Genomic DNA, 10,398 nt, shown 5'->3' with positions numbered 1-10,398 from the left:
TTAAACAGCAGAGGATCCGTTCCTTTCCACAAACACTATTTCTTACTTACTTTTTCTACCTCTCTCTTACTTTTCTCTCTTCCCCCTTACTTTACCAATTCTATATTAAAACTCGTGCTATACACTAATTGTTCTATTATTTGTAGACGGAGGGAGTACATCACAAGATCCAACGATTGTGATTTGTTTTGATTTTTGACATAATTTCAATTATGGATATGAACACTCCCCCCTCTTTAATATACATAAATAAATAAAAGTTAAATAAAATCCGACCTGATCTAGCCCGGCCCAGTTTTCAAGTGGGTCTGGACCAGTCTGGGCCCAAAAGTATCAATAAAAAGTTGTAATACAACCCCGGTTCCAACATGGGCCTGGGATGGGCCAAACTGACCCAACCCATTTAACTACTCTACCTTGTAAGTTAAAAATAGTATTATTGTGAATTTTTATACAACTCTCTCTTTATATTTGGTTGTCAGGATTCTGTTTGAGAAAGTAATTTGATTCCTAACATTTTAAATTAATGTGTTTGTTTTGGTTTTTAATCAAATTGGGAAAGTAATCAGAATCCCAGAACAAAAAAAGTTACTACAACTTTCCAGGATTCAGAATCCTAGCTTTTCTTAGGATTCAGTAAAGTTATTAGGAATTGTATTCACGGGATTCATTTTCCCAGGAATCATATTCCTTTCCAACTTTACTTTCCTGTCAACCAAACGTGGACTTAAAAGAAAATTATCTAATTAAACGTCTCAAACCACACAAGGAGCTCACTAATATACATGTAACACAAGGACCTCACTAAATTTATTTTTCTAATATACATGTAACACAAGGACCTCACTAGTTTTATTTTTCTAATAGTACATGTAACACAAGGACCTCAGTAATATTATTAATTTTTGTAGGAGATATAAATTCACAGTACTAATATTTTTTTATCACTATAATTACGTGCATCACACTCGACGAAAATCAATTCGATGAAATACCAACACGTCTATTGCTGGAGACGTTTACTTGAGAGCTTTTTTTTATGAAAAGACTTGATAATTACTAAATGTAACACATGCCCCTCATGGAGTACTATATATAATTAATTGAGTGACTAGATCTATTGTTGGAACTTGGAGAATACCCCAAACGAGAAAATAATAAATCAACTATATCCGTTATTAAATTGATTACGTGCATCACACATTCACACTCGACAAAATCAACTTGCTGAAATGTCAAACACGTAAATCTGTTATTGGATAAGACCCCAAAATACAAAATACGGAGTACTTAATAAAGTACCAGTATCATTTATTCTATAGATTCCGTGAATAACACTCGAAAATCTATTTGCTGAAAGTTGAAATACCAAACACGTATGTTGTTGGAGAACCGGATTAGACTTATTTACAATACTTTCAGAAGATTCATGATTTAAAGATTTATTTACTTTTTTTCACTTTTAGTAAGTGAATCATAGATTCACTACAATTATTATTATCACTATCTATTATACAGTTAATATATTAGATTAAAACTCACATTCCATTAATTTTTTTACACCTATTTTTCTTCGTAAAATCGAATAATTTCTTAAAATTTGCACCGAGTATAAAGGACTTCAAATTATGAACGATGAGAATATAACTCACATGGATAACAAGACAGAAGCCAGTTCAGCGAAATACCAAAAACGTGTGTATATACATTAAAAATGAGATGAATTAGCAGCCTGCTAATAAAAAAAATTCAAAACTAGCAAACCAAAAAAAAAATTAAAATATAACTATACAATATGCATGTTATGTTTACGATGGCTGAAATTGAACCACTTCTTGTTAGATACTGCAACTATGTATTTAAATAAATTGTTCCAGTTATTAACAATTACACAAGATGGGCAATATGTATTTTTTAAGATTAACGTGTTGGACGTAACTAAAAATATGAATAAGGAGTGGTTTCCAGCTTCTTTCCTCTTCGACTTTTATTCATACGCAAGCTTTTGTTTTTCTTGTATAAAAGTTAAAGAGTTCCACGGCGAAACGCACACACTTACACACAAATGGAGAAAATAGAGCACAGACAGATTCCGGTCAACGGCCTGCAGATGCACGTGGCGGAGCTCGGCGAGGGGCCCGTGGTCCTCTTCGTCCACGGCTTCCCGGAGCTCTGGTACACGTGGCGCCACCAGATGGCGTTCGTGGCGGGGCGCGGCTACCGCGCGGTGGCCCCGGACATGAGGGGCTACGGCGAAACGACTGGCGCGCCGCTGGACGATCCGTCCAAGTCCAGCATAATGCACCTGGTGGGGGACCTGATCGCGCTGCTGGACGCGGTGGCGCCGAATGAGGAGAAGGTGTTTGTTGTTGGGCATGACTGGGGCGCCATTGTGACGTGGCATCTCGCCATGTACAGACCTGATAGAGTCAAGGCTTTGGTCAATCTCAGCGTGCCCTTCAGTCCTAGGAATCCTCAGATGAATGCGGTTGAGTCGGCTCGCCAAACGTATGGCGATGATCACTATATCTACAGGTTTCAGGTTAGATTCTTCATTCTGCTGCTCTATTACTCCCTCCGTCCCCGATTAGGAGTCACACTTTGACCGAGCACGGGTTTTAAGAAATGTAAGAAAAAGTTGGTTGAAAAAGTTAGTGGAATATGGGGCCCATTTTTTTTATATTGGTTTTATAATAAAATGTGAGTGAATTGAGTTATTGGAATGTGAGACCTACTTACTATTTATGGTAAAAATAAAGTGTGACTCTTAATTGAGGACGGACCAAAATGGAAAAGTGTGACCCTTAATCGGGGACGGAGGAAGTATGTTGGAAGAAAGTTTGTGGTTTGTTAGGATCTTGAAATTTAGTGCCGGAATTAAACAAATTTGTTTGACTTTTTCCTTCAAGATCCTCAATTTCTTTGTGCAAAGGTGTAACTATTAATCAGATTATAGAACCTTCATTTATTTGGTGAACTGTGGATAATTGGATTGGAGGTTGCTCTTGGGGTGATGAATGTTGGTTTTTGCACTAGAGATGTGATTTTAGGGGGGAGATTAGATCTTGAATTTCACTTGGTTTTTCAAATTTAATGGGAAATTATAATAATTTGCTTGCTTGCTTGCTTTTAAGTTTTAGTAATTCTCATATTTATAGTATTCCATTTGTTCGACTATTGATTGGATTATGCAACCTCCATCTATTTGTTTGAGAACAAATTTTCTGGTAAAATGAAACCTAAATTCAGGTAGATAATTAAAATTTATACATGTAAAATTTGCAGGAACCTGGTTATATAGAAGGTGTGTTTGAGGAGGCTGGCACGAAGGAGGTTCTCAAGAACATTCTTTCGTACCGCGACACTATTCCATTTTACTTCCCTAAGGGACAGGGATTTAACTACTCTGTTGATAGAGCACCTTGGTTGACAGAGGATGATCTTGACTATTATGTTACCAAATTTGACAAGACGGGCTTCACCGGAGGAGTGAATTACTATCGTGCATTGGCCTTGTGAGTAGAACACTAGTTTATTATTTTCTCTTAATATTTCATATGTTCAAGTTAAACAACGGTTGCTTGTGTTGCTGCTAATTGCAGAGACTGGGAACTGAACGCCCCATGGTCGGGAGGTGGAGTAACAGTGCCAACGAAGTTTATCGTGGGGGAACTTGACTTTCTGTATCATGGTCCCGGGGTCCAAGATTACATACACGGAGGCGGGTTCAAGAAATTCGTGCCATTGTTGGAGGATGTGGTCGTGCTTGAAGGTGCTGCTCACTTTATCGGTGAAGAAAGGCCGGATGAGATCAACCAACATATATGTGCTTTTATCACCCAATTCTAATGTGTGCAACTTCAATTTCTCCTTCCTCTAATAAATGAATAATGTAGCTTCCATATATGTGTTGGAATAAAGGAAAATAATTAAGGAATATTACCACAAGAATTAAATTCAATCAATATCTTGTACTAATATGATAACAATATAGTACTCCCTCCGTCCCAGAGAAGTTGACATACTTTTGAAAATGGCACGGGATTTTAGGAGGTTTTGTTTTGTGTGTTAAATGGAGAGAGAAAATATAATTTTTATATTTATGTGAGAGAGAACTTTTTCCAAAAAGGGAAATGTGACATCTTTTGTGGGACAAACTAAAAAGGAAAGTGTGCCAACTTCTCTGGGACGGAGGGAGTATTTGTTTTCCATGTATACACATAGATCAATCTTGGGATGTCAATCAGGCAAGCATACTAGGTTAGGTTACAGGTCAATCCTCTTATTTGTTTCGGAATAGAAATTTTTGACCATACTATATATTTATGTTTTGGGCTAGCGCAGTGGGATAATTAGACTACTAACGATAAAATTAATATTTGATATACAATGATGAATGCTACTCATTTTAGAAGGTAAAACATTTACCTAGTGAGAACTTTGGAATACACTATACTCTATTTTATTACAAAAGTCATTGTTAGATCCAAAGTTTCCATGGTGATGTTCCTCTTCGAGGAGATATTTGTGGTCTTCCTCCCTTGCGCACATTAGGTGTTGTGTACAATGTGCAACGAGCTCCACGAGAAGCAGGGAATGAAGGACTGCCCATCCTGTCGAGCTCCACAAGTAAAGTCCTTAATTGTGAGGAATGATATACTCCCTTCGTCTACGAAAAAAGTCACATTTTACCATTTTGGGATGTACACAAAAAATAGTCTCATTTCTAATTAAAAATAGAAAGGACCCTTCTCATACTTTATCCATTTTATCTCCATAGTTCTCTTACTTTATCCACTTTTTCTCATCTTCTCTCTTATTTTATCAATTTTATATTAAAATCTGTGTCGTCCATAAATGAGACTATTTTTATTGGACGGAGGGAGCAGTTAAAACCAAACTTAAATTCAAAATTACAGGTTCATGTTTATTCATTAGGTACACTTTTGGTTATTGTTGGGCATTTAAGGCCTTTTGCCTCTTGGGTATAGATTAAGGTTCATGAATCATGACTATTTGAACCTCTTTTGACGACAAAACATAGACCAAATGATTAATCGTTTTAGATGCAGTTAGTATGTTGAATGTTTGAATTATTTAGTGTGTGACTAGTGTGAATGCATTGTAAGTTTGTATCTACAAAAACATAGCTTAGTATGTTGAATGTTTGAATTATTTTGTGTGTGACTAGTGTGAATGCATTGTAAGTTTGTATCTTCAAAAACATAGCTAAACTTTTCGCGATCAACTTCTCATTAAAATTCAAAGATTGTTTTGGTTTTAAAAGAAAGATTGCTGTTAAGAACCCAAAATATTTTATATAGAATATATTGAAAATTTTGTTATTTACTATATTTAACAAGCTATAAGATAATATTTTAGGACGAAAACTAATTAGTAGGAGTGGGGTGAGGGGTCGTAAAAGTCCAATTATTTGAATTATTGCATTTATTTATCAATAATACTCCTGCTGATAACCCAAATCATAGAATAATCATTTTAAGAGTTCTAAATTTGTTGGAACCTTAACTACTATGAATTTAACCGTTTATATGGTCTTGATCTCCAATATAACAACAATTTAATTTGGGTTATCAACATTAAATAATTTGTATTATGAAATAATTTTGCATAAAAAATAAAATAATGGAGATTAACGAAATCATTAATTCCATTACAATGTGCTTGACCTGTTTAGTTTTATAATAATTAGAGTATGAAACTCCTTAGGCGTTTGCTTCTGTAAACCATCGTTTCACGTATTAAGGTACGTATTAAGGTCGGAGTAGGCGGAGTCAGTTGGACGTGAGGTGGAATCGGAGTTGGAGTGCCTAATGAATGTATGATAATGTAGCAAAATATATGATGTTCGACCAACTAGATGATCCGGTATGTTCCCATTATCTTAATCTGATTAGTTGTAATTGTATGTTACTAGTATTCGCATTGGAATATAAGATATATGTTGGAGTAGTAATTTAGTTTGGAAGAAAAAGATGAGAGGACAATTAGTGGAATATATGAGAAATGATTTAGAAGATGTCGGTGATATAGAAAAACAAAGGAACAATTTATTTTTAAACTCCATAACTTGTGCAAAATGGTATATCTTTCCCATATTTATAGTCATTCCTAACTTATTTTAGAATTCTCTACTTCATTCTTTTATATTCTAAATATCTTAATTTATTCTCTTAAATAATACTATCAATAATCTAGAGAATTCAACATCTAGATAATTCTCCTAAAAGTATTTAGATATTCTAATTGCTTATACCTAGAGAATTCTACAAAAATATATAGAGAGGGTCATGTTAGGATGACAACTATCTTAAATTGATAACTGACAATTATGTCAACAACCTACGTTATAGATGTCAACACGTAGATATTTGTAGGCCAACTAAACGTAGTTGACATCTATATTTACATTTCAACATAAGACATTAAGACATATGTATGTCAGCTACATTTAGTTGCCGTACAAATGTCTACGTGTTGACATCCATAATGCAGGTTGTTGATAGCTGTTAATTATCAATTTAAGATAGCTATCAATTAATCATATATTCCTGTTTAGGTATTTGTAAATATCTAGATTTTTTTATTAAAAAATCAAGTTTATTCATTTATATTCTTTTGTATTTCTTAAATATGAGCCTAATTGATTTGTAATAGCTAATGGCGGATCGTAGGGAGTAACTATTGCAGTGCATCACACTGTATGAAAATAATTGAAATAAAATACTCTTGATTCAAGTAAGTGCAGAATAGTAAACACGAATAATTGATTTTTTTGTGTTGGATAATTATTAAGTCCACAAAGAATATAAACAAACGATGGATTTGGTAAATATAGAATGCTAACTAAAATAAAAAATATATAAAGCGTTGTCTAAAATGAAAATAAATAAATGAAAAAGACAATTCAAACGTGATGGATGGAGGGAGAGACTGAGAAAATTATAAACTCTTGTTTGCCTGTACAAGAGTGGAGTAAATCATCTCACCAAAAAGAAAATGGAGAAAATAGAGCACAGTTTAATCCCCTTCAATAACGGCATGCAGTGATATGAGTCATGAGAGGCTATTACATTATTGGCACTGACACTTTTTTTTTAAAAAAAATGATCAATTCAATATTAAGAATTTAATTAAAGCTCAGTAAAATGGTTATCAAAAAGGTTCAAATAAATGTTTGGGTTAGCTTGAAAAGGTTTGGAAATGCCTTTTTCACAAATTGTCCCTCTATTTGGTTAATTTGTTAGTGTGAAATGTTGGAATAATTGAATGAACAATTACTTAAAGCTCTCTATGATGATCAACCGAGAACGACGGAGAAGGAGCATAAACTATAAAGCGGAAGCGTACCTTGATCCATCTAGAATTGAACGGTGGAATTGCTTTTTGCTTTGCAGCGGCTATGGATCTTCCAAACGATCAGAGACATTCTTCGCAATAGTCTGCCGAGAGAATACAGAGATATCGAATGTTCTTCTGACGTCTGGGGACCATAACCCTAGCTTATATTTATATTAAATATAAACCCCTTTATTTTCTATTCGGTCCCTCATCAAATAGAAAATCACTTTATGGTATCTACACTTATTTCCATAACAAAATAAATACACTTTAGGCCAAACTTTAATCTTCATTGGATCACTTTAATTGGACAACTGAAAGATAGCCATACACATTAAATTAGTCATGTGGAAGCCCAAATTTCTAACAATCTCCCACTTGGGCAACACATGACACCAAATAAATGTGTACAAACCGAATGAGCGCTCAAAAGTGCTATCACATAGTGTATTTCCGAACAATCTTATTATCAACCATATCGACATAGGACTAAAGGGGCAGTCACCATATTTTTTCATGATTAAACCCATCAGTAATCACATATGCAAATATAATCAACAACAGATCAATTATGGAGTGTAGCATGAAAATTTCATGCAAGGTGATCATACATGCCTATTTCCAACTGGTCCTCCCAAAGTGAGATCAAACCTAAAATAATGGACAAAACATAATACTTTATTTCTGCAGAGAATAACATGAGTTTTATAACTACATGTTCAAAACACAATATAGAGCAATAACCAAAACTACTCCCACTGAACGGAAGTATCCTTAAACAACGTAACACCCATTTGGGCTACATGCCCATGAAAGACCTTAGGTGATAGTCCCTTAATGATTGGATTTGTAATCATCAAATCCATTCCCTTATGCTCTATATGTATTTGTCCATTCCAAACCCTTTATTTAACAACCAGGAAGTTCCTGTTGTTTTAGAATATAATACTGCAGAGTTATTGTCATAACATAACTTAAGTAGTCTTTCAATACCTTACAATATGCAGCCTAGTGACAAAATTTCACAGTCATATTCATTAACTAGATGCCCCAAAACAAGTTACGAATTCTGTTATCATGGCAGAAGTAGCTACAAGTGTTTGCTCAGCACTTCTCCACGAAATGGCTCTACAGCCAACAGACACACGTAACTTAAAATGGATCCTTTACTGTATTGGCATCTAACAAAATCAGAATCAAAATTCCTAAAGATCTCTCCAAATGATCTGATTTTATGTATGCGAGCATGTAATGCTTAGTTCTCTATATATATCTCATAACCCGTTTTGCTGTTTCCTAATGATCCATATCGGGTTATTGAAATATCTGCCCAACATATAAACAATTGAAACCAAATTGGGTCTGATACACACTTGAGCACACATTAGGCTCCCAATCACCGAAGCATATGGAAGCTTCTGCATTTTCTAAATCTCAAGATTTATCTTATGGCACTGAATGAGACTAGGTTTGTCTCCGTTAGTCATAGGGGTATTTCTTTACTTGCAATTATGCATCTCAAATACTTTAGGCACCTTTTCACTATATCCCTTCTGTGACAATCGAAAATTATTTCATTCGATTCCAAATACAAAAGAGGCTTCCCCAAGATCTTTCACCTCAAATTTCTTCGAGAGTAATTCTTGGTGTTGCGCAATATTCTTTATCATTAATTGCGATCAATATGTCATCGATATGCAATACCAACAAGATGCATTTGCTCCCACTGAACTTGTGTTACACAACCATCAATAGCATTCTTTCTGAATCCAAATGAAAGAACTACTTCATAAAATTTGTGGTACCATTGACGAGAGTCTTAATTGAGGTTGTTGAGATTGACTTTAAATGATATCATCCGCATGAGATTGAATGTTTACAACAATATCATCTTGAGGTTCTTAATATGCTTCTTCAATGATAGTAATTGATACCTGATCATTGTCAGAAGCAGTAGTAGGTGTCTATACAGACTCCTCCTCAAAAGTAATGTTCCTTAACACATTCTTCCCCCCAAACTCAACATCCTCAAGGAATACTATATTTCTCGTCCCAAAAATTAGTTCCTTTTGTGGGATCATAAAATTAAAAAACCCCTAAATTTTTCTAGAAGACCAAAGTGAGGATATATGCTACAGTCTTTAATGCCTCTCCCTAAAGCGAATGCGACAAGGAAGAATGATAAATCATACTCCTTCACATATCTTTAAGAGTTTTATTTTGTCTTTTAGCTACACCACTCATGCTAGGCGATCACGGCATGGTGAACAAAACGACGATCTCACACTCTTCCAAATAGAAGGCAAAAGGTCTTTGACATTGTTCACATGTGCAGTCATTTCTTTCGTAGTATTCACCACCACGGTTAGATTTGACTTTCTTAATGCCTTTGTTGAGTTGGAGCTCAACATCAACCCTGAATATTTTGAACTTGTCTAAAGCCTCATACTTTTAATAGATTAAATGTAGGTGCCTAGAATAAGAATATTCATTTGTGAATGATATAAAATATTGTTGATCATTCCAAGAAACCGAAGTGAATGAACCACAAATGTCCGTATATATCAATTCTAAAATGTATAGCTCTATTGGCACCTAATTTCTTAAGTTTGGTCTGATTTCCTTAGATACATTAAACACACAAATCAAGTTCTGAAAAGATAAGTGTATTCAATACAACATATGACACAAGTCTCACAATCCTTTATTTTGAGATATAACCAAAACACTTGTGTCATAAATTAACCAAATTCTAGTTATTTAATTTGCTTAGTCCCTTTTGATTCAACATGTAAAGCTTCTGAATATGAAGTAACATAATTGAGCATACAAAGATTGTTATATGCACTTAGGGAAACAGTGTCCACAATACTAGAATTATTTGAAGGAAGAGCTTTACTATTTCTGAATGAACAAGAGAAACCAAATTTGTCCAAAGCAGAAATAGAAACCAAATTTTGTCTAAAAGACAGTACAATAAGGTATCCTTCAAAGACAGAATAATTCCAGTCTTTAATAACAATCTATAATGCCCAA

The 10,398-nt window shown here is 34.4% G+C and overlaps 1 protein-coding gene across 1 annotated transcript; it reads left to right on the top strand.

Annotated features, from left to right (window-relative positions):
- Positions 1-2,026: 2,026 nt before the first annotated feature.
- LOC125193501 (epoxide hydrolase 1-like) lies at positions 2,027-3,942 on the top strand. The gene is made up of 3 exons (XM_048091309.2): positions 2,027-2,542; positions 3,286-3,515; positions 3,603-3,942. The coding sequence occupies exons 1-3, from the start codon at positions 2,066-2,068 to the stop codon at positions 3,847-3,849; spliced, it is 954 nt and encodes a 317-aa protein (XP_047947266.1). The 5' UTR covers positions 2,027-2,065; the 3' UTR covers positions 3,850-3,942.
- Positions 3,943-10,398: the final 6,456 nt, after the last annotated feature.

The sequence above is a fragment of the Salvia hispanica genome, chromosome 4, assembly GCF_029641045.1.
Source record: "Salvia hispanica isolate PSC_SH4W2 chromosome 4, Shi_PSC_v1, whole genome shotgun sequence".
In the NCBI taxonomy this organism is placed as follows: domain Eukaryota; kingdom Viridiplantae; phylum Streptophyta; class Magnoliopsida; order Lamiales; family Lamiaceae; genus Salvia; species Salvia hispanica.
The sequence above is the reverse complement of the archived record's forward strand: the minus strand, read 5'-3'. Positions and strand labels throughout refer to the sequence as shown.

Coding starts and splice junctions, on each gene's coding strand:
- LOC125193501 (XM_048091309.2), top strand. CDS start 2,066: ATGGAGAAAATAGAGCACAGACAGATTCCGGTCAACGGCCTGCAGATG. Junction 2,543..3,285: donor ACTATATCTACAGGTTTCAG/GTTAGATTCTTC, acceptor TAAAATTTGCAG/GAACCTGGTTATATAGAAGG. Junction 3,516..3,602: donor TACTATCGTGCATTGGCCTT/GTGAGTAGAACA, acceptor TGCTAATTGCAG/AGACTGGGAACTGAACGCCC.